General features: G+C 44.3%; 1 protein-coding gene across 3 annotated transcripts in view; it reads left to right on the plus strand.

Moving 5' to 3' along the window:
• The window catches only part of CCDC91 (coiled-coil domain containing 91), a 138,273-nt gene that overhangs the window by 106,621 nt on the left and 5,799 nt on the right, over positions 1 to 25,853 (plus strand). For all 3 annotated transcript variants that reach the window (XR_015728787.1, XM_060684135.2, XM_087873312.1), the window contains one exon: positions 156 to 269. Coding sequence is in view for 2 of the 3 variants with exons in the window: in XM_060684135.2 (XP_060540118.2) it covers positions 156 to 269 (114 nt within the window). In the remaining variant the exon portion in view is untranslated. The remainder of the gene's footprint in view (positions 1 to 155; positions 270 to 25,853) is intronic.

Raw genomic sequence — 25,853 nt, forward strand, 5'->3', positions numbered from 1 at the left:
CTGAAGTAGCCCTGTGTTGAAGGAGGTATTTGTGGGGCGGAGAAAAACTGAGGTAGCCTGTGCGGTCCTGAAAACGTTGAAGCAAAATAAGTACATTGTTATCCTAATAATACTCTTTTTCTCTAAATGTATATATGTGTGTGTTAAAATATTAGGAAATGGTGAAAGCAGCAATCCTAGAAGAACAAAGGAAAAGCGAGAGAGCTGTAGAAGAAGCTGTGAAGCAAACGAGGGAAGAACTGATGGACTACATCAAGGAGCAGAAAAGGGTAAGTGGCAGCTTGAAGACAAAAGTGGTCCAATTTTGGAGCTGGAGAGGAATCATGAGACGAGTTAACTCAAAACCTACTTAGAATTGCTGGATGGCTTGGTTGAATAGGTGTCCTAGCATCCTTTGAATTATCTGACAAACATTGGTCAGAAGCTTGCACAGATATGAAATACTATGCTAGTAATTTTTCTTAATTTGTTTGTCAAACATGTACAAGATAACAAGTATAGGTATGAATATAAACATGAACAAAGGAAGTAAATACAGATAAATGGGGACAGTAGGACAGGGACGGTAGGCACGCTGGTGGGCTTATGCACCCCCCTTACAGACCTCTTAGGAATGGGGTGAGGTCAACAGTAGACAGTCTAAGGTTAAAGTTTTGGGAGTTCGGGGAAGAAACCACAGAGTCAGGTAGTGCATTCCAGGCATTGACCACTCTGTTGCTGAAGTCGTATTTTCTGCAATCAAGTTTGAAGTGGTTTACCTAGAGTTTGTATCGATTGTTTGCCCGTGTATTATTGTGGTTGAAGCTGAAGAAGTCGTAGACAGGTAGGACGTTGTAGCAGACAATTTTGTGTACTATGCTTAGATCAGACCGCAGGCGGCGCAGTTCCAGATTGTCCAAGCCCAAAATTTCAAGCCTGGAGGCATAGGGAATTCTATTGTGAGTAGAGGAGTGGAGTATTCTTCTCGAGAAATACCTCTGTGTCCCGCTCAATCGTGTTAATGTCCGATATACAGTGTGGGTTCCAGGCAGACGAGCTGTATTCAAGAATTGGTCTGGCAAAGATTTTGTATGCCCTAGTTAGCAATACAATGTTACCGAAGAAGAAGCTAGTATGTCGAGTTTCATCAAGGACAGAGGTCACTTGACATTTCCAACAGAATCAAAGCTTACATCCTGTAGGCTTGCATCCAGCTTCTTGCTTATACAGGTAGTCCTCCACTTAAAACAGTTCACTTAGTGACCATTCTCACTTACAACGGTACTGAAAAATGTGACTTACAACTGTTTTTCACACTTACGACCTTTGTAGCATACCCATGATCATGTGATCAAAATTCAGATGTTTGGCAACTGGCTCACACTTACGACCGTTGCTGTGTCCCAAGGTCATGTGATCCCCTTTGGCAACCTTTGGATGAGCAAAAATCAATGGGGGAAGCTAAATTCATTTAACAACTGTGTTATTAAATTTTATCAGCTGCAGTAATTCCCTTAACTGTAGTAACTGTAGTAAAAAAAAAAAAAAGGTCGTAAAATGGGGCAAAACTCAATAAATGTGTTCCTTAACAACAGAAATTGTCTGCAGAGCCTGAAGAGCCAAAGGCACTGTAATTTAACACCAGCTGTCTGCAATTAAAGTAAGTTCGAATCTCGCCAGGCTCAAGGTTGACTCAGCCTTCCATCCTTTCTAAGGTAGGTAAATTGAGGACCCAGTTTGTGGGGGCAATAAACTGACTTTGTATAAAATATACAAAAGTATGAAGGCTATTGCTTAACGCACTATAAGCCGCCCTGAGCCTCCGGAGAAGGGTGGCATATAAATCAAATTTAAAAAAAAGAAAAAAGAAAAAAAAAGAAATTTTGCGCTCAACTTTGGTCATAAGTCAAGGACTACCCGTACTTCGGTATTCATCATTAATTAATTCCGGGAGATGCGATGAGTTCCAAAAATGTTGAGTACCAAACAAAATTTTTCCATAAGAAATAATAGTGAGTCGTAAGGCCGCCGACACCAATAAATTCTATCTTGTGCGTTGAGTACCAAACAAACGAGTACTGGGGCAAAAGTTTCACATCAAAATGTGTCGAGTACCAAATTTGATGAGTTTCGAAGCAGTTGAGTATCAAGATCCTACTGTATCTTCATGTATTGTTTTGCCAAGTTGATAAAGGATATTAGTGAATACCTAACCACATAATCACAGCATTTATGACAATAGCAAGAAGTGTCTCATCAAATGATCTTTTTAGCCCTGTAAACCAGATTGATGCTTCCATATTTTCTTTGAAATTACATTCATCTCCTGCCCGACATACTATGTCACAATCAGGGGTGGGTTCTAAATTTTTTTACTACCGGTTCTGTGGGCGTGGCTTATTTTGTGGGTGCGGCTTGGAGGTCATGTGACTAGGTGGGCGTGGCTAGTGGTCAGAGTCATTTCTGGAAAGTCCTCGCACTTATGACCAGTCCTCGCACTTACGACCCGACTCATTTGTTTGCTTTTAACACTGATCAGCTGTAGGACGGTCCTTTGAAGCCCCACGGCAAGAGTTTAAACAGTTTTTTTCCCTCTAGTCATCAGCTGGGACTCAGGAGGCAGCAATAGATTGGGGGTGGGACCAAATAAAAGGTAAGAATAACGTGGGGGGTGGGGGGGAGGGCGGGGGGGGGAGAACCAGTTAGGTGACGTCATATCGTCACCACTACCGGCTCGGCCGAACCGGGAGGAACCCATCACTGGTCACAATGTCATTCATCTTATTTAAATGATGCTTTGAACCTTTAAGTGGCTCTAAATGAAAACAGTTGCTTAAAATTGGGAGGAATAGAATAAACCAGCTTCCTTGCTTGGGCTTTTAAGTCCTATAATTCTCAAGCCACAAATTCAATTGGAGAACATCTCCCCCTGCCTCTTTGGTTGGGGATTATCATAATTTTGAACGGTTATAACAGGAAATGCGTTACATAAATATAGGTCAATTTCACGAAGCAGTCTGCGAATATTAATAGAATGCAAGGAGAACTAATTTTGGGGTGGACCGAGAGCCAAATGTGTGAAACTAATTTGCACAAGGGAGCAAGACAAACTGTTTCAGGGAATTTGAGGATCTTTGGCAATCTTTGTTTTCAACCAATATTGTGACTAGTTTAAGGCATACCTAAACTATAGAGGTGTCCCTCACTTCATTAGGTAAAGGTAAAGGTTCCCCTCCAACGTATGTACTAGTTGTTCCTGACTCTAGGGGGCGGTGCTCATCTCCGTTTCTAAGCCGAAGAGCCAGCGCTGTCCAAAGACGTCTCCGTGGTCATGTGGCCGGCATGACTAAACGCCAAAGGCGCATGGAACGCTGTTACCTTCCCACCAAAGGTGGTCCCTATTTTTTCTACTTGCATTTTTTACCTGCTTTCGAACTGCTAGGTTGGCAGAAGCTGCTAGGTGGGCGTGGTTTGGTGGGCGTGGCAGGGGAAGGATATTATAAACTCTCCATACCCACCCCACTCCGGGGAAAGGATACTGCAAAATCTCCATTCCCTCACCTCCAGGGGAAGGATACTGCAAAATCTCCATTCCCTCACCTCCAGGGGAAGGATACTGCAAAATCTCCATTCCCACTCTACTCCAGGGGAAGGATACTGCAAAATCTCCATTCCCACCCCACTCTGGGACCAGCCCGAGGTGGTATTTGCCGGTTCTCCGAACTACTCAAAATTTCCGCTACCGGTTCTCCAGAGAACCTGTTAGAAACCTGCTGGATTTCACCCCTGGCTTGGTCTCAGTTTTACACCCAGGCCTGAATTGGGAAGAGTCCGAGTAATCTGTTTTAAGGAGATCTCTGTGCAACTACCTATCCCTAAAGGTAAAGGTAAAGGTTCCCCTCGCACGTATGTGCTAGTCGTTCCCGACTCTAGGGGGCGGTGCGGATCTCCGTTTCAAAGTCGAAGAGCCAGTGCTGTCCAAAGACGTTTCCATGGTCATGACTAAGTGCCAGAGGCGCACGAAACACTGTTATTATAAAAGTGTTATTATAGTTATTATATGTTTTTGTGTTTATATCTATGTGTATATCTATCATATCATCTATCATTTACCTGTCCGTCCGTCCATCCATCCATCCATCCATCCATCCTTCCCCCTCTATTTGTTCTATCTATCTATCTATCTATCTATCTATCTATCTATCTATCCATCCATCCATCCATCCTTCCCCTTCTACCTATTCTACCATCTATCTATCTATCTATCTATCTATCTATCTATCTATCTATCTATCTATTATGAGCCGTAGTGGCGCAGTGGTTAGAATACAGTACTACAGGCTACTTCTGTTGACTGCCGGCTACTAGCAGTTCGGCAGTTTGATTCTGACCGGTTCAAGGTTGGCTCAGCCTTCCATCCTTCGGAGGTGGGTAAAATCAGGACCCAGATTGCTGGGGGCAAGATGATGGCTCAGTAAATCGCTTAGAGAGAGTTGTAAAACACTTCGAAGTAGTATATATTTATTTATTTATTTATTTAATCAAATTTCTATACCGCCCTATTCCCGAAGGACTCAGGGCGGTGAACAGCCAAGATAAAATACAGATAATACAAATATTAAAAATCCCTTAAAATTATTAAATATTTTGGCCGAAACACAGATTAAAACACCCAATTTATAAAGTCACAAATTAAAAAAATTTAAAAAAATTTAAAAGAGGGGAGTTAGGCCAGGCCAGCTTGCTGAAATAGAAAAGTTTTGAGAGCACGGCGAAACGTGCGCAGGTCCGGGATCTTCCGTATCTCTATGCTATTTCTATCTATCTATCTATCTATCTATCTATCTATCTATCTATCTATCTATCTATCCATCCATCCCCTTTCTCTCTCTCTTTCACTCTCTCTCTCTCTATATATATATCTATTTTATCTGTCTATCTATCTTCCTTCCTTCCTTCCTTCCTTCCTTCCTTCCTTCCTTCCTTCCTTCCTTCCTTCCTTCCTAAATGCATGAGAGTCTGCATGCACACACACACTTATAAACACAGGACAAAATATTAATGAAATAAATATTAGAACAATATTAGATCTGGCTACTTAGGTAGGTAAGGAAATACATAGAACTAAAAACCAAATTCTGAAAAATCCAATTCTGAGCCATGTATACACTCTACAATCCCTAAAAATTATGCGTAAAATTCAAGTTACCCTGTGCTGCTTCATGCCAAGTTAACAAAAATATTTCACAGAATTTCTGGAAAAGCTTCAGACTTGGCTGTTGCCAAACCTTTGGTGTTAAGGAAATATTTTGTTGTTGGGCAGCCATTAACGATGTCTTCTTAAAACATCATTTTGCAGAAATGGTAAAGGGAAGTCATTTTGTTCCATGAAATCTATCTGGTCCCTTTCTGGTTTTTGAGTTTTTATCCATGGTAAAAGAAGATGTTGAGAAGAGTTCCCGGTTTATTTCTGAAGGTATTTTGGAGTGAATTGTGTGAAGCTTTCACTCTGTAATATAGATATTCTTTGACTTCCAATCATTTGTTTAGGGATCTTTCTAAGTTACAAGGGCACTGAAAATAGTAATTTATGAGTTTTTCACATGATCATTGCAGTATCCCCGTAGTCACATGATTAAAATTTGGATGCTTGGCAACTGGCACGTATTTATGACAGTTGCAGTGTCCTGAGGTCACGTGATCACTTTTTGTGACCTTCTCACAAACAAAGTCAATGGGGAAGCCAGATTCACTTTAAACCACGTTACTAACTTAACAACTGCAGTGATTTGCTTAATCATGGCAAGAAAGGTCGTAAAATGGGGTAAAACTCACTTAACAGCTGTTTTGTTTAATGATGGAAATTTTGGGCTCGAATGCAGTCGTAAATCAAGGATTGACTGTATACAAAGCTTATCTTACCTGCGATAGTCCACTAATTAATCTCTAGTCCATCACTGACTCTTTCTGGATCTTACCTCTCTTTCCAGAAGAATGTTGGTTAGCTGTAGTGAGTTTGCCACAACAAGTTAGCCATGGTGGATTGGCTGCGGTGAATTGTCTCATTTCGGGTCTGACAAACGGGTTTTGTCATGCCCCTGTCAGAGTCTGAATCTGAGACAAGACGAATGGGAGAGTGGCTCCGTTGGCTGTGGAGGAAATTGGGGAAGGGCAAAGTCAGGCTGGGCAGAGCAGGGGAGAGGTAGAACAAGGGAGAGGGGGTTCAGATGAAGACCAAGTCCCATCCCCTCCTCATCTAGGGCGCGCAGGGAAGAACGCAGAAGAGAGCATTGTGGGTTGTGTGGCTTACGAGGAAGGAAAGGGCTCCCATTCCCTTTACAAGGCACACCTGGGGATGGAGTTTAAAGGAGAGGCAGTTGGGAGGGGCATTTGTCAGGAACAAACACTGAATTCATCTAGTGTTGAGAATGGGGCCTGCATTCCTGGCATTCCTCCTGACTGTTTGAATTATAGTCGTGCTTCTGTGTGCTTATCTTGCCTGGCTGGAATTATTGCCGTGAATTCTTCGCTTTTGGGATGCATTATCTTGCCTTGCTGGAGTGATTGATTTGCAGTCATTCTGCTTATAGCGTTTGGACTGGAGTATCTGCGGACAGAAGCTGCTGCAGGTTTGTGAGAGAGTTTTTCTCCAGGCCAGAGACTAAATGGGACATTGGATGCAAAGTTGGTGCCAATAAAGGAACACATACCGGTTCTCTGGCTGTGTTGCCTTCGTGCCACGCCCTGGGTCATCACAGGTTTCAAATGCTAGTAGGCCCCCCATTGGTGGATGGGAAAGACTCCTTTTCAACCAAGAGAAAAATACAACGTTTTCTTTTGGATTAAGAAAATTAACCAAGGGGTGTTGCAAAACACAGGTTATATTCTGAAATATTCGCCGTTCCCTTTGTAGCAGTTAACTAAGACGCACTGATTTTGCCTCGGATCAATTAAGGACGTCCATGGAAAGAGAGGCTCATTCTCTCCTGCTCCCCGTAGCCACCTACGACCTATAAAAAAATATCCCCCGACGAATGAAAGGGGAACCTCTTACCAACGCGATGCAGAACAGTCAAACCTCTTGGGGATAGGAGGAGTCCGAATTTTCCTCCTCCAAATTTCTTTCGCCAAATTTCTGACTCCAACCATTGTTTTGCTTGCAGCCTGTTCATAGCAACTAGACGATCTTATTAATAATGTTTTTGTGTGGTCATTAAAGGAATTAATTGCATCTTTTGTTGGCATAGGGCAAGCAGCTAAAAATATTTCGGAGACCTTTCTAGGATAGCCAAGTATGAGAATATTTAAGAAATGCCAACATTATTCTGTAAAGAGAAGGCTGTTTGCAACGCAGGGAAGGAGATGTAGAATTCTGAATATACGCGGGGTAAGAATTGAGTACATAAACAGTATTCAAATTAATGCTTTTTAACGGTTCGGTAGTTTTATCCCTTCATTTGGAAGCATAAAAATGGGTTTGGATGGGTAGCAGAAATATAAAATAGCTTATTTTTTAAATGCATTTGTGGATGTGGATTCTCTTGGAACATTTCTTCCACTATATTCACATGTGTTTGTTTGTTTGTTTGTTTGGTGAGTCAATCAATCAGTCAATTTCTGTAACTGCCCATCTCAGTCAATGACCCTGGGCAGTTTACAATTCAAAAAATACATTATAGTTAAAACATTTCAAAACAATTTTAAAAAAACCATGAAAACATCCAAACTAAATATGTACATAGCAGACGAGATGCTTGGCCAGTTAGCAATACAGCTAAGAAACCAGATCCTTGATTCATTCACGCATTCCAGAACATAACCGGGTTTGGCTAACAAGGTTGAACCGTTCCAATAGGCAAGGGGAGAATATTCCACAGAGCAGGGCCCACTGCAGGAAAAGGCCATCTTCTGGTCCTCACAGCCAACACTCGTTGGCTGACGGGATCTACAGGTTGTCCATTCTGCTAGATCAAGTTGGACAGGTAGAGACTTTTGGAAAAAGGTAATTCCTCAGGTACCCCGGTAAAAGTTGTTAAGGATATTCTTGGCTCATAACCAATGTTGTGGGTTATTGAGCAGAGTACCCTTTGAGTAAGCGCATGAAAAGCGACTGGGAGTGGTTGTGAACAATCACAGTTAACATACAAACACACTGAGTTGTTGTAATCTTTTACTTTTAGAAAAAAGTAAAGCAAAGTCCCAAAACAATCCAAGTCATGCACAGATAAGACGAGAGTTAAAAGATCAATCCAGGGATATTTCAAGTACAAAGTCTTCTTACCAGTTGTAATCATACACAATAAAACAGTTCAATATAAAACATTCAATAAATAGTAGAAAGCAACATGTAGCTATGATCAAACAGTGATCATGCAGAGAGATAAGGTAGAGAGTTACATCAAATAAGCAGGTAAAATGATGTAGTATCCACACAAGCCATAATCCTGACTTCCCTTAAGTACATTGGCTACAGAGCTTAGCCAATCAGGGTACAGGATGATGCAATACAGTGTTAAAGCAATATAATACCTTTCTGACTGCAAACTTACATTGTTGGTTTATATATTGCCTGACCAACTAGTTACACAAATAACCACTTCCTAACAAAAGCAATAACAACACCTTGAATTGCATCCGGAAAGACACCAGTAACCAATGCAGCTCACAGAGAAGTGCTGTTATGTATGCCGTATATCTGTCACCGTTTCCCACCCTGGTGGCGCAGTGATTGGAAGGCAGTATTGCAGGCTAACTGTGCCCACAGCCAGGAGTTCAATCCTGACGTGGCTCAAAGTTGTCCCAGCCTTCCATCCTTCCGAGGTCAGTAAAATGAGGACCCGGATTATTGGAGGCAATATGCTGACATTATAAACCAGAGAGTGCTGTAAAGTACTATTGGGCAGCCTAAATATTATTGCTATCCGTGCAGCCTCATTCTGTACCCGTTGGAAGTTTCCAAATGCTCTTCAGGGCCAGCCCCATGTAGAGTTTGTTACAGTAGTCTAAAAGTAGAGGTTACAAGGGCATGAGTTAACATCTGAGGTAAACTGCTCTGACCTAGGCTTCCTGAGAAAGCATAAATCACAATTTTAGTCCCAAAAAACCTCTTTTATTGAGATGTAATGATTCACAAACAGTCTGTGTAGATTCTGACAGATGTCTGCTCGAGTTGACACAATCTGTCAGGGTAATGTTGATAAGCACCCACCTTTATCTCTCTTGAAACGCTGCCAGAGACCTAATTGCCAATTAGTTTTGCAAGGCCCAACAGAGCACAGAGTCAAACGGACTTCTCAGAGCTTGAATTGACTATATGAACTAATTGCTTCCTGCAAAGCCTCACGTCTGTTTGCTCCTCCTTTATGTCTTATGGGAGGGGCCAATCAACTCCAAGCCTTACTCCTGAGTCACCCTTTTTTTCCTTAATTGTTCTTGCCTTCTGGCAGCTCTGCGCATACGCACACTGGGAACAGGCTTAACACTGTTCTTCTGCCTCACTGATGTCAGATTCCGGAGGCTCCGGAGGCAGCACATAATATTAGATGGCCCTGGTTCCATCTCTGCCTCCGACGCAGAGCCTCATCTGAGCCTTCCCCAGACTCCAGGACTGGCCCATGTTCCTCCCCAACCTTCTCACTGTCCGACTCTGCTGCCAGCTCCTCAGGCTGCCTGCGGACCACAACAATGCTAACTCTCTACAAAAATCTGCTCTACTAACAGTCAAGGCAAATTGGCGGTAGACAAGGGTCAACGCAATTCAAGATGGGCTGGACTTAGATCTCTTGTCCAACTCTGCTGCCAGCTCCGCAGGCTGCCAGTGGACCACAACATAAAGATCCCATCTGTGGCAGCATCCAACACAATTCTTGATATCTAGCTGATAGATTAATCCTACCACGGTTAATAACTAAGTCAAAATAAGTACGGTAAAATAAAATATGCAACTGTAAGAACCTGGAAGTTAAACTCTTTAGAAACCTCACCCTCCAGATGTTTAAGTCACAGGATTCCAAAAACCTCAAAGCCCCTCTTCTACCTGAGTCTGAAGGCTGGGGGAACTCTCCACTGGATTGCCAAAGTTGCATCACAAACACAACCCTGTCCTTCGCGTAGTCTGGTCCCAAGCTATTTTGAGGCCGTGGAAGTCAAAACCAGATTTTTGAACAAACTCCAGAGGAAAACCAGAAGCCGGCGGGGATCCTAATTAAGGGGTAAACTACATTTTTTTTTTTTGCTTTGAAATGCGTGACCTGCTTAGATTGCTAAAGTATATATTGGGAACGTTACATGAAAATATGTCGTGATTTGAGGGGAAAGTTCTACGAAAAACTTAAAAAGGGCTGCTTTTTACCGCTAAAGAGGATGTTTTGGAGAAATAGGATGAAAACGTTCCGTTGAAGATAATCTAGTCAGTTCCATAGAAAATTAGCCTTCCGTGGGAATCCGTGACTTCAAGGGTCGGGCTTCAAAGCAATGTGGAGGGCATTCTTGGAAGCCACAATGATATCATATCTATTAAAATCTCATTATGTAAATCACACATGAAGGTCAGTTGGCAGACCCTATGGATAGCCAGGCCTTGGGGCAAAAATGTTGTCCTTGCCTACCATTCCTTAAAGCAGATGCGTCTGTTACTGGCTTCGTTGACCCATTTTCTCAAAACAATAACCAGTAACTAGGTTACTGATTGGTCAATATTGGAAGAGGGATGTCATGCCTACTATTGAAGAATGGACTTTGAAGGTGGCCAGTTTTGCAGAAATGGCGAAGATATCAGCATACCTAAAAGACCGGACTCAAGAGACTTATGTATGGGAGTGGAAGAAAGGGATAGATTATGTGCAGAATAAATATCAAACTAGGAAGTACCAGATAGCTTTTAGCTGAATGTTTTGTAGAAATGTATAGTATATAGGGGGTAGAATAGTTGAATGTCATGTAGAAATGTATACTACACAGGGGGTAGAATAGAAGGGCGGTAAAGTAGGATATAATAACATGGTTTGGATTTGGATTTCACCTTGGGGAAGTCATGGGGGGAGGGGAGGGCTAGGGAGGGAAAGGGGGGGGAAGGGAAAATTTGTATTTGTAAAACTTTTTCAATTAAAAAAAACAACAACAATAACCAGCCAATTTTTTTTTTTAAATCATCCCCATATTTTTGTGGAACAGATGGAGGGCTGATAAGATCTGCCATCCAGACTAAGTACAGGGAATCCGGCATTTTTGCAGAAAATATATATAGACACAACACCATCATCCTGTACAGCTAGGAATCTGAGGTTATAATGTTAGATTCATCAGTAGAGACTTTACAGAAAGTTACCAGTGTTAGCTGGGAAAACTCGTTAACGAAGATATTGCTTGAACTTGGTCTGACCAATACTTCAGACCTGCCTAATTTTCACTAATATAATAAATTTCCTCATATAAAGATGGCCTCTGTCACGCCTCTCCCAGCTTGGATGTTCAGGAAAGGAAAACCTCTCGACTCCCATTTGTAGGGAAAGGTAAAACTTTTACTGAAGCCAAGTGGTTACAGTATAGTAAAGCCAGATCTGAATATTCCCATATAAACCCATTGCTTTTCCCTTCCCCTTTCGTAAATGTCCTGTGATGTTCAATAGCGATAGCACTTAGACTTATATACCGCTTCACAGTGTTTTACAGCCCTCTCTAAGCAGGTTACAGAGTCAGCATATTGCCCCCCCAACAATCTGGGTCCTCATTTTACCGACCTCGGAAGGATGGAAGGCAGAGTCAACCTTGAGCCTGGTGAGATTTGAACTGCCAAATTGCAGGCAGTCGGCAGAAGTAGCCTTCAAGGCTTTCCTTGAGCCTCCGGGAGTGCAAAAATGGCCTCCCCAGGCTCTGGAGGCCCTTCCTGAACTTCTAGTAGGCCCGTTGTTTTTGCCCTCTCCAAGCCTCCGTGTGCGCCCTGCACTTACCTGCATCCAAAACGGGCCGCGTGGGGACTCCTGGGAGGGGTGGGGTGGGTGGGGCCATCAGGAGTGGGATTTGAGGGTTCTCTGAACAGAATCTTAGTTAGAGGTTCTCCCGAACCCCTGCAAACTCCCGGCAGCCCACCCCTGCCTGCGGGACAAAGACTTGAAAGAAGAATGACACTGCAAGGAACATCTCTTTGGGGGTTGCTTTGCTCTGGAGTAGACCAGCCTTTTTGAGCCAAGGAAAATGCAGGGCAGCTGATTTTGAATGGGGCTTGGACTCTTGGGTTATATAACTTGCCCATTTGGAAATAACCCACCGCTGGAAATAACATCCATACATTATGCTTCCACAATTAGCTGCCGAAAACTCTTTGGACTAGTTTTGTGGACTCTGACTTGGTTTGTACCTGACTTTGCTTTTGTTTATGCCTTTTGGCTCCGTGACTTGTATGCTTTGGCTTGACTGAAGCCCTGGCCTGTGCTTCAAACACGTTTCTTCTTAACCCTCTGCCTTCTTCTTGTATTTCAGAAGAAGTGTTGGCCACCTCTCATCCTTGGTTGCCTCCCTGCCCAGCACGGATTACTGGGACAGGAAAGTTGCTGTGTCATCAGTCCCCTTGAAAGCCTGGGGGGGTGGGGGTTTCTCTTTTTGTGAACAGAAAGATGGTCCACCAGCAGCCTCTCCAGAGCAGTTGTGTCAACCATGATCACAAGCAGGGGTGGGCTGCTGGGGGTTCGCAGGGGTTCGGGAGAACCTCTAGCTAAGATTCTGTGCAGTTCGGAAAACCCCCAAATTCCACTCCTGTCTGGCCTTGCCCGCCCTGCCCCACCCCTCCCAGGATTCCCCACGCGGCCCGTTTTGGATGCAGGTAAGTGCAGGGCGCGCATGGAGTCTTGGGGAAGTTCAGGAAGGCCAGAAATGGGCCTGTTTCCGGCCTCCAAAGGGCCTCCGGAGCCTGGGGAGGCCATTTTCACCCTCCCAGAGACTCAAATAAGACCTCCGGAACTCAGGGAAGGCAAAAACGCCCCTCCTCCCATGGTGCAGGAGGCCAACTAGGCCATACCCACCATGGCCACACCCACCAGCAACTGGGCGGACAATCCCTTGCTAAAATTATTGAAGCCCTGATCACAAGCTTCCACCTAGATTCAGCAGCTCCTCAGCAGGGCTTTTGCTAAACTCTGGTTTGTTAAACAAACCACAATTGCCTGAAGCAGGCTAAATTACGATCGCCTGCAGCATACAAAGCCACACATCATGGCTGAGAAAACAAAATGGCCTCCTTCACAAAGAGCCAAACTTAGATTCCAGGGCTGTCTATTACCCCTGATAATAAGCTCAATTGGGCTTTTGAGCACATGGCAATAAGGCCAAGCGCTTATTTCAGGGTTCAAAAAAATATAAGACAGGGTCTTATTTTTGGAGAAACACGGTATATATATCTTCTAATGGGTACCGATCGAAGAGAATATAGGTAGCTCAGGACTGAACTGTGGAGTCCTTGGTGCTCTCTGAGTTTGGTAGTTTGCTTACAGATGTTTCATTACCTGATTAGAAAACATCTTCAGTGACATTTGTGAACCAATTTGATTGGCTTCATAATAAAATCCATATAATTTAGAGGTGGGGGAACTAGGGACCTATTATGACTTGTGGACTTCAATTCCCAGAATTCCTCCCATGCTGGCTCAGGAATCCTGGGAGTTGAAGTCCACAGGTCATAAAAAGGCCCTGGTCCCTCACCCCTGAATTGAAGAACTCCAGGAGTTAAACAAAATCTCATTGTTACCAGTTTGACAGGAAGTTCCATTTATTTTATTTTTTTTATCAAAACTCTATTCCGTCCATCTAGCCAGAGGCGACTTATAGACGTTGGACAAAATACAGAATGAAACATGAAAACAAGAAAGATCTCAAGTTTAAAACTGAATTAAAATAACACTAAGCAGGATGGAAAGGAAGGACACTATATGCACACAGAGACGAAGTGGGGTCTTCTCTACTCCATTGTTATTGTTGTTAGAAGTGGGATCTTCTCTACACTATTGTTGTTGTTGTTAGACGTAAAGTTGTGTCCGACCCATCGCGACCCCATGGACCACGTTCCTCCAGGTCTTCCTGTCCTCTATCATCCCGCGGAGACGATTTAATTTCACGCAGACTGCTTCAGGGACTCCATCCCGCCATCTCTACTCCATTAGCCGCTTCCATTAGCCAACCCCTATTAGGGCCCTATTTCCTCCCTACCTTCAAATGCTACTGTTGTTTTATATGTTTTGTCTTTACTACAACTTGCAAGTTTCCCAGAGCAATCGAAGAGGAATTTCAGTTCTTTAAAGAAGCAAAGCAAATTAAATTACGTTCATGTAAGGGGAGGAAGGCATCCAGAAAAGGAAAGAGACAGTTTAGTGGTTAAGGCACCACAGTAGAAACTGGGAGGCCGTGATTTCTAGCCGGGGCCTACCGGTTCGCAAATCTGAGCACGCCCGTGTGCGTTCGCTTCGCTCTCACACGCCACTTCCGCGCATGTGCATGGCCTTTCGTGCATGCGCTTTGCTCGCGCATGTTCCTTCCGCGCATGCACCCAGCCTCAAAAACATGCCTAAATAGGACAACATAGAGCTGGAGCGGGCCCACCTGCAATTTTCGCTACCGGTTTTCCCGAACTGGTCCGAACCGGCTGAAGACGACCACTGCATGAAAGCCAGCTGGGTGACTTTGGGCCAGTTACTCTCTTCAGTCCAACTTGCTTCACAGGGTTCTTATTGTTGGGAAAATAGGAGAAGGAAGGTTTTCTGGATGTGGTCACTGCCTTGAGTGATTTGTGAAAAGGAAGGAAGGAAGGAAGGAAGGAAGGAAGGAAGGAAGGAAGGAAGGAATATCTACATGCTGCCTTATGGAATGGACAGGGGACATGACAGTGAAGTCCTGATGCTTTTGAGATATTCTTGGTCTTGCCTGCAGGAGGAGATGGGAGAACCAGGCAGAGGTCCCCCCTCCCTGTCCCCCATGCTCCCTGGTCCGTGCAACCCAGTCTCATTGGCACTTTGTACCGCCTTTGCTGCTATCGAAGGAATGCGCAGCTGAGAACCCCCACCCCCACCCCTTTCTTCTATGTTGGCAATGTCAGCAAAGGCTTGTGTGTTACGGGACAGTGAGTCCTTCTTCTGCTCTCTTTTTCTCCTCCTCCTCCTCCTCCATCTCGTCCATAGGAAGGGTGTTTCCTCCTGACAGCCATGTTCTTCTCTGGACCATTAATTTTATGGGCATAAACAGCCCTTTTTTCCCTCTTTCTTTCTTTCTTTCTTTCTTTCTTTCTTTCTTTCTTTCTTTCTTTCTTTCTTTCTTTCTTTCTTTCTTCCTTCCTTCCTTCCTTCCTTCCTTCCTTCCTTTCTTTTCCTTTCTTTCTTTCTCTTTCTTTCTTCCTTCCTTCTTCCTTCCTTCCTTCCTTCCTTTCTTTCCTTTCTTTTTCTTTCTGTCCTTCCTTCCTTCCCTCCCTTTCTTTCTTTCTTTCTTTCTTTTTCTGCCCTTCCTTCTTTCCCTCCCTCCTTCCTTCTCCCTTCCTTCCTTCCTTCCTTCCTTCCCTTCCTCCCTTTCTTTCTTTCTTTCTTTCTTTTTCTGTCCTTCCTTCTTTCCCTCCCTCCCTCCCTCTCCCTTTCTTTCTTTCTTTCTTTCTTTCTTTCTTTCTTTCTTTCTTTCTTTCTTTCTTTTTCTGTCCTTCCTTCTTTCCCTCCCTCCTTCCTTCTCCCTTCCTTCCTTCCTTCCTTCCTTCCTTCCCTTCCTCCCTTTCTTTCTTTCTTTCTTTTTCTGTCCTTCCTTCTTTCCCTCCCTCCCTCCCTCTCCCTTTCTTTCTTTCTTTCTTTCTTTCTTTCTTTCTTTCTTTTTCTGCCCTTCCTTCTTTCCCTCCCTCCTTCCTTCTCCCTTCCTTCCTTCCTTCCCTCCCTTCCTCCCTTTCTTTCTTTCTTTCTTTCTTTCTTTTTCTGTCCTTCCTTCTTTCCCTCCCTCCCTCCCTCTCCCTTTCTTTCTTTCTTTCTTTCTTTCTTTCTTTCTTTCTTTCTTTCTTTCTTTCTCTCTCTCTCTCTCTCTCTCTCTTTCTTTCTTTCTTTCTTTCTTCCTTTTCTTTTCTTTCTCCCACCTCCTTCCCTCAAATAGAAATAATGCTTTTTTGGCAAGAGGCTCGCTAACAATATAATATTTTCATTTGGCTTCCTCTTTGTAAGATGTCAGAGTAAAATAAAGCAATTCTAAATGTCATGGAAATCCTGATCTTTTCCTAGCAGTTCGTTATTAAAGCTTTTTCATTTCAAAGCAGTTTCTCTCTCTCTCTCTCTCTCTCTCTCTCTCTCTCTTTTGTCATAATCAAGCTACAGGTTATTATTTGTTGATTGCTCCAATATTTCATGTCAACAGTTTTCCCCCCACCCCCCCTCTCTGTTGTTTGCTAAAAACTCTTTTTCAACTCAACATGATCTGCATAGCATGTGGCTATGCAGATCATGCTATGTTGCAACCTGATTTTAGGTGTTTTCTCATCAGTTTCTCTAGATGGCCCATTCATCTCTACCTTCATTATACTTTTAAAGATCCAGGTGATCTTCAACTTACAACAATTGAGCGCAACATTTTGGTTGCTAAGCGAGACAGTTGTTCATTGAGTTTTGCCCCATTTTACGACCTTTCTTGCAACGGACGTTAAGTCAATCATTGCAGTCATTAAGATAGTAACATGGTTGTTAAGTGAGTCTGGCTTCCCCATTGACTTTCCTTGTTAGAAGGTCCCAAAAGGTGATGATTATGTGACCCCAGGACACAGCAATGGTCATAACTATGAGCCAGTTCCCATGTTTCGAAATGTTGACCGTGGGGATGCTACAACAGTCGTAAGTGTGAAAAACAATCTTATAAGTCACTTGTTTCATTGGCGTTGTAACTTTGAACGGTCACTAAAGGAACTGTGGTAAGTCGAGGGCTACCTGTACATCTTAGTCTTTCCACAACTATTCCATACGTTCTCCCTAGACCAAAGATACAAATAACTAATAAAGGAGAATATTTGAAGATCAGGGTTGAAACCAAGGACCCTTCACAGTCTTCTTCCTCTTCCTCCTCCTCCTCCTCCTCCTCCTCCTCCTCCTCCTCCTCTCCACAAAACCCCTTCCCTACCAGCTCTGATGATGTTTATTTATTTATTTATTTATTACATGTATTTATATGCCGCCATTCTCCCGAAGGACTCAGGGCGGCGAACACAAGTCAAGAAACAAATACAATAAAATCATAATTTAATCCAAATAATTAATTAGTAGTAAATAATAAAGCCGGGAATCAGTCTCAGCCTATTTGTTTGAAAAGCCAAGTCTTCAAGTCCCGACGGAAGGAGCGGAGATCAGGAGCCGTCCGGAGCTCAGTAGGCAAATATCCCGGACCTAAGTCATGCAGGGCCTTATAGGTGAGGACTAGCACCTTGAAGCGGACCCAGAGAACCACTGGTAACCAGTGCAGCTCACGCAGGAGGGATGTTATATGGGAGTAACGAGGGGCTCCCATAACAACCCGTGCGGCTGCATTCTGGATCAGCTGGAGTCTCCGGATGCATCTCAGGGGCAGGCCCATGTAGAGGGAATTGCAGTAATCCAAGCAGGAAGTAACCAGGGCATGAGTGACTGTGCGAAGGTCATCTCGGTCCAGGAAAGGGCACAACTGGCGCACCAGGCGAACCTGTGCGAAGGCCCCCCTGGTCACCGCCGTTAGATGGTCTTCTAGGGATAGCCAAGCATCCAGGAGGACACCCAAGTTGCGAGCCCTATCAACGGGTGCAAGTTTTTCCCCATCTATCAAAAGTGATGGAGCCTCTGAAACCCGAGATGCCGGCATCCACATGTTACCTAGTTTGGTAATGAAATGTCTACAAGAAAACAACCAAGCTTCTTTAAAGAACTGAAATTCCTCTTCGATTGTTCTGGGAAACTTGCAAGTTGTAGTAAAGACAAAACATATAAAACAACAGTAGCATTTAAAGGTTGGGGGAAAATAGGGCCCTAATAGGGGGTGGCTCAGATAGCACCAAGGACCCCACAGTCCTCCTCCTCCTCCTCCTCCTCCTCCTCCTCCTCCTCCTCCTCCTCCTCCTCCTCCTCTTCTTCTTCTTCTTCCTCCTCCTCTTTCTCTTCCTCCATTCCACAAACCCTACTCCCTTCTAGCACCGATGATATCATCTAGTTAGGATATCTGCAAGAGGGACCTAAAGGCCCTAGGAATGGACATTAACAACTGGGAAACCTTGACCTCCGATCGTTCAGCCTTTGGAAGCTAAAGACGCAGCATGGCCTTCTCCAATTCGAAGAGACATTTGTTCGGCAGGCCGAGGCAAAGAGGCAGTCCCAGAACCAGCGAAATCTGGGGGCTGGGCAGGGGACAGAATGTATCTGCCCTCAGTGTGGAAGGGATTGCCACTCTCGAATTGGCCTTTTTAGTCACACCAGATGCTGTTTGAGGACCTCTTTCCAGAGCACGATACCATAGTCTCTTGAGACTGAAGGATGCCAATGAGAGTAATGAAATGTCTATAAGAAAACAAGCAAGCTGAGAGAGCACCACCAACCCTTCATACAGATAACTGTAATAACAGCTCTAACGGAGAGTAGGCACATGTCTCCAAGATTGAGTTTGGCCCCTACAAGGAACAGTCACACCCAGAGGTGGCCGTTCCTTCTGACTGTCCGAAGACATCCAATGAATGCCACAAATGAATGCCGGTCCCAGATGGTCACTATCCCGAACCATTCCCTAGCTGAATGGGCTGGTACATTTCATGAGTAATCCGTGTCCTTCCTTTTAGGACAGCTGACTTGAGTGAGGAAATAAGTCAAAAATGTGGGCATCGACCCCATGAATAAAGATGTCCATTAAAAAAAAAAATAGCATGAAATGTTTCTTGGATGATCGGGGTAATTTCCCTTCTTGTGTTTTGTGCATCGAAAAGGGAATATGCTGGCCAACCAAATGTTTAAAAGAACCAATTGCGGAACAGCACGTAGGATCTTCCCAGCTAACTAATTATCCAAAGAAAACATTCTAATTGGTGAAACCTTCAGAATGGAATGGAGTGGAGTGGAGTGGAGACTGGAGACTGGAGTGGAGTAGAGAGTGGAATGGAATGCAATGGAATGGAATGGAGTGGAGAGTGGAGTGGAGTAGAGAGTGGAATGGAGTGGAGTGGAGTGGAGAGTGGAGTAGAGTGGAATGGAGTAGAGTGGAGTGGAGTAGAGAGTGGAATGGAATGGAGTGGCGTGGAGTGGAGAGTGGAGTGGAGTAGAGAATGGAATGGAGTGGAGAATGGAGAGTTCACCTGTGTTAGTGAAGCTCTGCCATTTTTTTTTTAACATGCGTCAGAAGCAGTGGTGAGTTTCACTTACCTTTGCTACCGGTTTGCGAAGTGAGCGCATGTGCCATTTCTGCACATGTGCAGAAGCTTCTGCACATGTGCAGATCGTATTTGATGACATCCGGGTGGGTGGGCGGAGCCTCCCGCTGCCGCTGCTACCGGTTCGCACGAACTGATAGCAACCCACCACTGGTCAGAAGATTCATACTGTACGTATAGCTGCCATCTTCTTTGACACCTTACGCTTTGACACCTTAAGCCCAGTGCCTCTCCTTAAATTCATCCGTCAAAATCCAGGTAGGAACTCCGAGGACCACGGGGAGCTCCTAAATCAGTTCAAATTTGGGGGAAAGATTTGCAGGCAGGTAAGTTGTGACTTGACAAGCTCCAAAACAGCAGCCTTTGGAATCAAAGCTGAACTAATACAACCCTGCCCCCCTCAAAAGGGCTCCCTGAATTTTAAAGGCTTTGCCGTTAAGCTAATGAGAATCCATTGTCAAAAGACCTGCGTTTTCTAAATAACGCTGCATTAACAAAATTTTCTTTCTGCATTGTAGAAGGGTTGGCATAGAAGGCTGCGGTCAGAAAAACGACTGCAGTTTTTGTTCTTGTTTTTTGCTCGTCAGCAATTCTTTTTTTTTTTTTTAATTTGATTTATATGCCGCCCTTCTCCGGAGACTCAGGGCGGCTTACAATGCGTTAAGCAATAGCCTTCATACTTTTGTATATTTATACAAAGTCAGCTTATTGCCCCCACAAACTGGGTCCTCATTTCACTTACCTTAGAAAGGATGGAAGGCTGAGTCAACCTTGAGCCTTGGAGAGATTCGAACCAGCAGTAAATTGCAGGCAGCTGTGTTAATAACAGGGTGCATTAAATTTGGGGTTAGGCCCATTCTTTGGGGCTTCACTTCTGAACCCTGAACCAGTTTTTACCCTCTCTTTGTGGCCTTTAATCGGGTTTCCTAAGATCCATCCTTGAGATTACTGGCTTTTCTTCAAGTATTATTTTTAAGGCTTCTGCTATCATTATTTCTACAAGAAGTTTGTTGAGATAGAACATTGAGTTGTTAGGGAAGGAAAGAGCTGCTAACCATAGATGCAAAAAGGAGCGATAGCAAAATGTTCCTAGAGGGCAAAGAAAGGAATTAACTGGGAACATTTGCCAGTCAGCATAAAGAAACGTGTCAGAAATATTATATTAAGCAAAAAAAAGAAAAGAAAAAAGGGAGGGCACGGAACCGTTTCTGAAATTTAGCAGATTTTTTAAAGTGGGTTTATTAATTTAGTGTAGGTTCATAGCTGGAGTGAGGCTGCCTAGGAAAACATATTTTGAGAAATAATTTTCCATTTGTCCATCGTGTAATTGGAGACTTATCACATTATTATAATGATTTGGAGAACCGAATGAAACTCGATCCAGATTTCTTTTTTTTTTTTAAAGAAAAAGAAAAAAAATCCACTCTGAAATAAAGCTGTCACTCTTCACAGCGGCAGAAAAATAACATTGAGAATTAAAACGTCGTTTGGTTCATAAATATCCCCAAATTCATTTGTTAGATTTTTTTTTTCTCCCCTTTAAGTTCTACCGGATGCTAAAAATCTACCAAATCTCACGGCGAATTCAAGAGGATTGCAACTGAGGGTATTTTGCTTCTAAAATCCCCCCCACTTTTTTTTTTTGTAGCATTGCCCAAAGCACAATAGATGGCCAAAACTCAAATGGTCCCACAGCTTAGCTTTCTTTGGCTAAAGGAAACAGAGACCCAATCTCATCCTGCTTTTTAGATTATTTTGGATGGCTCTCTGGATACAGTATGAGCTGGGCTAAATCCATGGGCTGATTCTGCATAGAACATGGATTTACAGGCAGCCATGTACCTGAACGACTTTTAACATCTTGGCAAACAACTTCTAGAGCAGCGGTCACCAACTGGTGGTCCGTGGGCCACCGGTGGTCCGCGAGAAAATTTTGGTGGTCTGCAGAAAAATTATTTGCATTTTTTATATTGCACTAAATCAGGAGTCCTCAAACTGCGGCCCCTGGGACGGATACGTGCAATGAGCGTTTGTGTTGCTGCAGAGAGTCTCCCCCTTTGGGGTCTTTTTTGTGCGGGTCAGAGGGGGGCAGAAAGTCCAACTTGGGGTCTGCTTTGGCCTCCTGGTGCAGGGCTTTGGTGTTGTGGCTCCGTTACCTGAGCCTGTGTCATCAGCAGGAGAGGACTCAGAGAGTGAAGGAGAGGAGTTGGCAAGGCCTCCTTCTCCAGGACCCTCCTCTCTGGCAATGCCTTCGGTGTCCACCGAAGGGCAAGAGATAAGGCCGGGGCCAAGCATGTCCACGCAGCCACAGGTGGACAGTGATGAGGGTAATGAGTCTTGGCTGGATCCTCGGCAGTATCGCAGAGATAAGTGCGCGCAACAGAAGAAAAGGCGTGCCAGAGGTTAAGCTGAGTCACTGGACCACACCCCACAGGGTATAAAAGGGGGTGAAGTGGCCATTCAGACTCTGTGACGGACAAAACTAACTACTATCGAGTCACATTGCATCTTTGGAAACAACATTATTGGCCTTGGATTTATTTTACGAACTGGACAATTCTTGACTGTGGGTATTTTGTTTATTGAGTAAAAGTTCTTGGCAAGCAGTTACTGGGTTGCTGCCAAGCGTCTTATCGGAAGAATTGGTTGTCTGCCAGTTTATTTAACCCCCGGCTGTCTGTTTGTGTGTGTGTGTGTGAGACGGGGACAGAACATTTGGGCAAAGGCTGGAGGGAAGTGCCACTGGTGGCAAACAGCCAGAGAGCCTTGTTCCAGTGGGACTGCATCATGGCCTGGAACTGGCTGACCATCTCAGCCCACTGAGCCTGCAGGCACTAGTACCTGGCCTTGCACTCCCATAGGTCGTCCCTCTGCTTGGAAAGCCTATGCTCAGTGGGGTGCTTCTGCTGAACCTCCTTCTCGGCCAGATCCAATTTGAACTGAGCTGTTTTGCCAACTCTTTCTCATGGTGGCTGCTTAGCTCCAGCAACTGCTTCCTGTTGGGGCCCTAAGGAGGCCAGGCTGGCAGGGGAGGAGTGGCTGGCAGGGGAGGGGCAAGTAGAGGCCATCGAGGCACCCCTCAACATGAATGACGTCGAGTTGACCATGCCCACCCAGTCACATGACCACCTAGCCATGCCCACCTAGCCAGTTATTAGGTAGATCATATTAGTGGTCCATGGGATTTAAAATTATGAATTTTCTGCACCACAGAGAAAACTGAATAATGGTTTAGATGGAACATATGGCAAATTGTTGTGGTTTTGATGTTCTCATAGCTGGGTGGTTTTCCTGAAGAATGTTTTATGACCCAGCTAGGCAGCAGCATCGATGTGGGGTTTGCTGGCTATTTATATATATATTAAAAAACTTGTCCTGTGTGATGGAATGTAGTCTGGATTCCCAGCAGAGGGAGTGCATTCCAGAGGAGCAAGAGACAATTCAGTTCAGATAGTTTGTGGGAGAGAAAGAGGATGAATATGGCTCCTCCTTAATAGTTCCCAGAATACATGCTTTATGTGGCTGGTAGGTAGCTTTTAGTTTGGCAAGATTCTGTCTATAGGTCAGAAATGATTTTCAAAAAAAATCCGCTTGCAAGAATCACAATTTCCCTTTCTTGGTTTTGGGAGGTGTCTTCCTTCTTGATGGTTTCTTGAGTAATATGATGTTTCTTCCCTGCTTATTTGGGTGTTGGCTGCTGAACATTCTACACTGTTTTTTTGTTTGTATCCTATCTTTATTATTTTTACAAATATCTCAAATCGATAAACATATCCAACACGCCTTCCTCCTTCTATTTTTCCCCACAACCTTGTGAGGTGATTTTGTCTGAGAGAGACTGACTGGCTTAAGGTCCAGCGTGTATTTCGCTGTGCCCTCAAAACCTTGTTGTTCCGCCAGGCCGGGCTATCAATGTAAAGATTTTAATTGGTTTTAAATTGGTTTTAAAAATGGGATTTTAAATTTGGGGTTTTATAATTGAGCCTATTATTTAATAATTTTAATCATTTTTTAAATTTTGTCTGCTTTGTGCTTTTAATTAGGCTGTACACCGCCCTGAGTCCTTTGGGAGAAGGGCAGTATAGAAATAAAATAAATAAATAAATAAATAGGTTTTCCTGGCTAAGGCAGGACTTGAACTCAGGGTCTCCCAGTTTCTAGCGTGGTGCCTTAACCATTAAACCAAATTGGTTTCCTTCCTTGTCTTTCATTGTAGCTTTTAAGTGCTGTCCAATTGGACTTTACTTCTATGTATTTCTTGACGGCACTAAAGAACCCAACAATTCAATCAAACAACTCCATAAATGACTATAAAATACAAAAGTATTTTTTCTTAAAAATTTGGCCTGAAATAACAGTCACAGTGCAAATGGATGGGGGAATGTTTTCAGTGTTTCAAAAAGACAGTGTGAGAACCAACTGAATGTCCCTTTAAAATGCCTTTATCATTTGTTCCTTTTTATTGGAGGGGAAAGACTATTCCAGAAAGTAAGTATATATTCTCCATGCTAAGAATGTAAGGATGGAATGAGCTGGAATGGACCTTGGAGGTCTTCTAGTCCAACCCCTTGCGGTGATGGTGAACCTATGGCACGTGTGCCACAGGTGGCACATGGAGCCATATCGGTGGGCATGCGAGCTCACCTCCGGCACGCATGCGCGTGCTGGCCAGCTGAATTTCGGGCCTTCTGGGCTCACCAGAAGTTGGCAAACGGGTCATTTCTGGCCTCCGGAGGGCCTCCGGAGGGATGAGGAAGACAGTTTTTGCCCTCCCCAGGCTCCAAGAAAGCCTCTGGAGCCTGGGGAGGGCAAAAAACGGGCCTACCAGGCCCACCAGGCCATCTCGTGCCAATAGCAGGGTGAGTGCAGGGGTGTCACGTACGCATGCGCGGGGGGGCGGTGTGCATAGAATTATGGGTGTGGGCACACAGGTGCGTGTGACCCCCCTGCACTCCCCCCACTTTTGGCATGCGATGGCAAAAAGGTTAGCCATCACTGACCTATACCATTTCAGATAATTGACTGTCTAAACTCTTCTTAAGAACATCCCAAGATTTCTGGAGGCAAGCTGTTCCACTGGTGAATTGTCCTCTCTGTTAGGAAGTTTCTCCTTCATTCCAGGTTGCTTCTCTCCTTGATTATTTTCCATCCCTTGTTTCTTGTCCTGCCTTCAGGTGCTTTGGAGAATAATTTGCCCCCCTCTTCTTTGTGGCAGCTCCTCAAATACTGGAATACTGCTATCATGTCACCCCTAATTCTTCTTTTCTTTAGATTAGCCAAACCCCAATCCTGCAGCCTTTCTCAAAGAGTAGTCCATCCATCCAACACTGGACACTGAGACATGCTAAAAAAGGACTATTCCTTGGTTTCTCTGAAGGGCGTGGTGGCATCTCAAGAGCTTTTAGAGAAGATCTTCTTTCACCTTGCATGTCTTTCCCATAGTTCTACCTTTTACCCACTCTCCAAATACTTTCAAATAATAACAATAAACAACTGGGACATTGGCCTCTTAGTGTGCAAAACGTTGGGAACTTAAATTCCTGCAAAGAGCTGTGTAATCTATCTGCACCCCTGGAGATCTGTAGCAATTCCTAGCGATCAGAGCACTGCAAACATTCAATGCCGCAGAACACAGATAGGTCCAACTGATACATCTGAACACGTTTGTGTTTGTCACTTAACCCATCTTAAGGGTGACCTTATGACCAGCCAATCGGTGCCAAGAGTGACTGCGCAGACGAGGTCATGGAAAGTTCTGGAGCTCAGTTTCCTACTTGTTCAGCCAAGCCTGTTTTGTGGTGGTTTTTCTTTTTTTTTTACTAGGATTAAAGAAACATTTACGCGGAGATTCTAGGAGCGTTTTCACACCGCTGCTTGCTCTCGCTTGAAAAAAAAACCAAGTCAGCTCCGAAGATGAAAGACGGGATTTAAAGGAAGCCATTGTGTGGGATGAACTGGTGCGGCTTTCTCTTTGGCCAGAGTGGGTGCATCATGTCACATAGTGATAAAGGGATGATCCATTTTCTTTGGAACAGTCAAACAAGGGATTCTGGGAGAGGAAGGTTCTGAGCCACTGCCTACAGTGCAAGGACTCTAAGCGCATCCCCCTGTCACATTCCGGTGTCCCGGGTAAGAAAAGCCAGCAACACAAGTTGATGTTAGATTGTTTATCTGGAAACGCGGACCCGGCACGAAGCAACCACCCAAAAGGAATCAAAGTTTGTGCTACCGTGGTTAGTTCACCCGCCCCTTATATGTGCTCCACCTCCCTTGTGTGTACACCTCGCCCCTCCCAAGCCTGCTTGCCGCTAATACAGCCGCCGCAGTCCAGCCACGCCCCTAGCCGCCCATCCTGGCCCATCCTGCTTGGTTCCCTGCTTCTTCCCACGCTCCGACAATCAGCTGTTTCCATGAGACGACAATCAGCTGTTTTGCAAGTAGCCGGTTACAATCAGAGCCCCGTTGGGCAGGCAGCAGCCCCGCGGATGCCAGAGTGATCAGC

Source organism: Pantherophis guttatus, chromosome 7, assembly GCF_059756535.1.
Source record: "Pantherophis guttatus breed Tessera chromosome 7, ASM5975653v1, whole genome shotgun sequence".
In the NCBI taxonomy this organism is placed as follows: Eukaryota; Metazoa; Chordata; class Lepidosauria; order Squamata; family Colubridae; genus Pantherophis; species Pantherophis guttatus.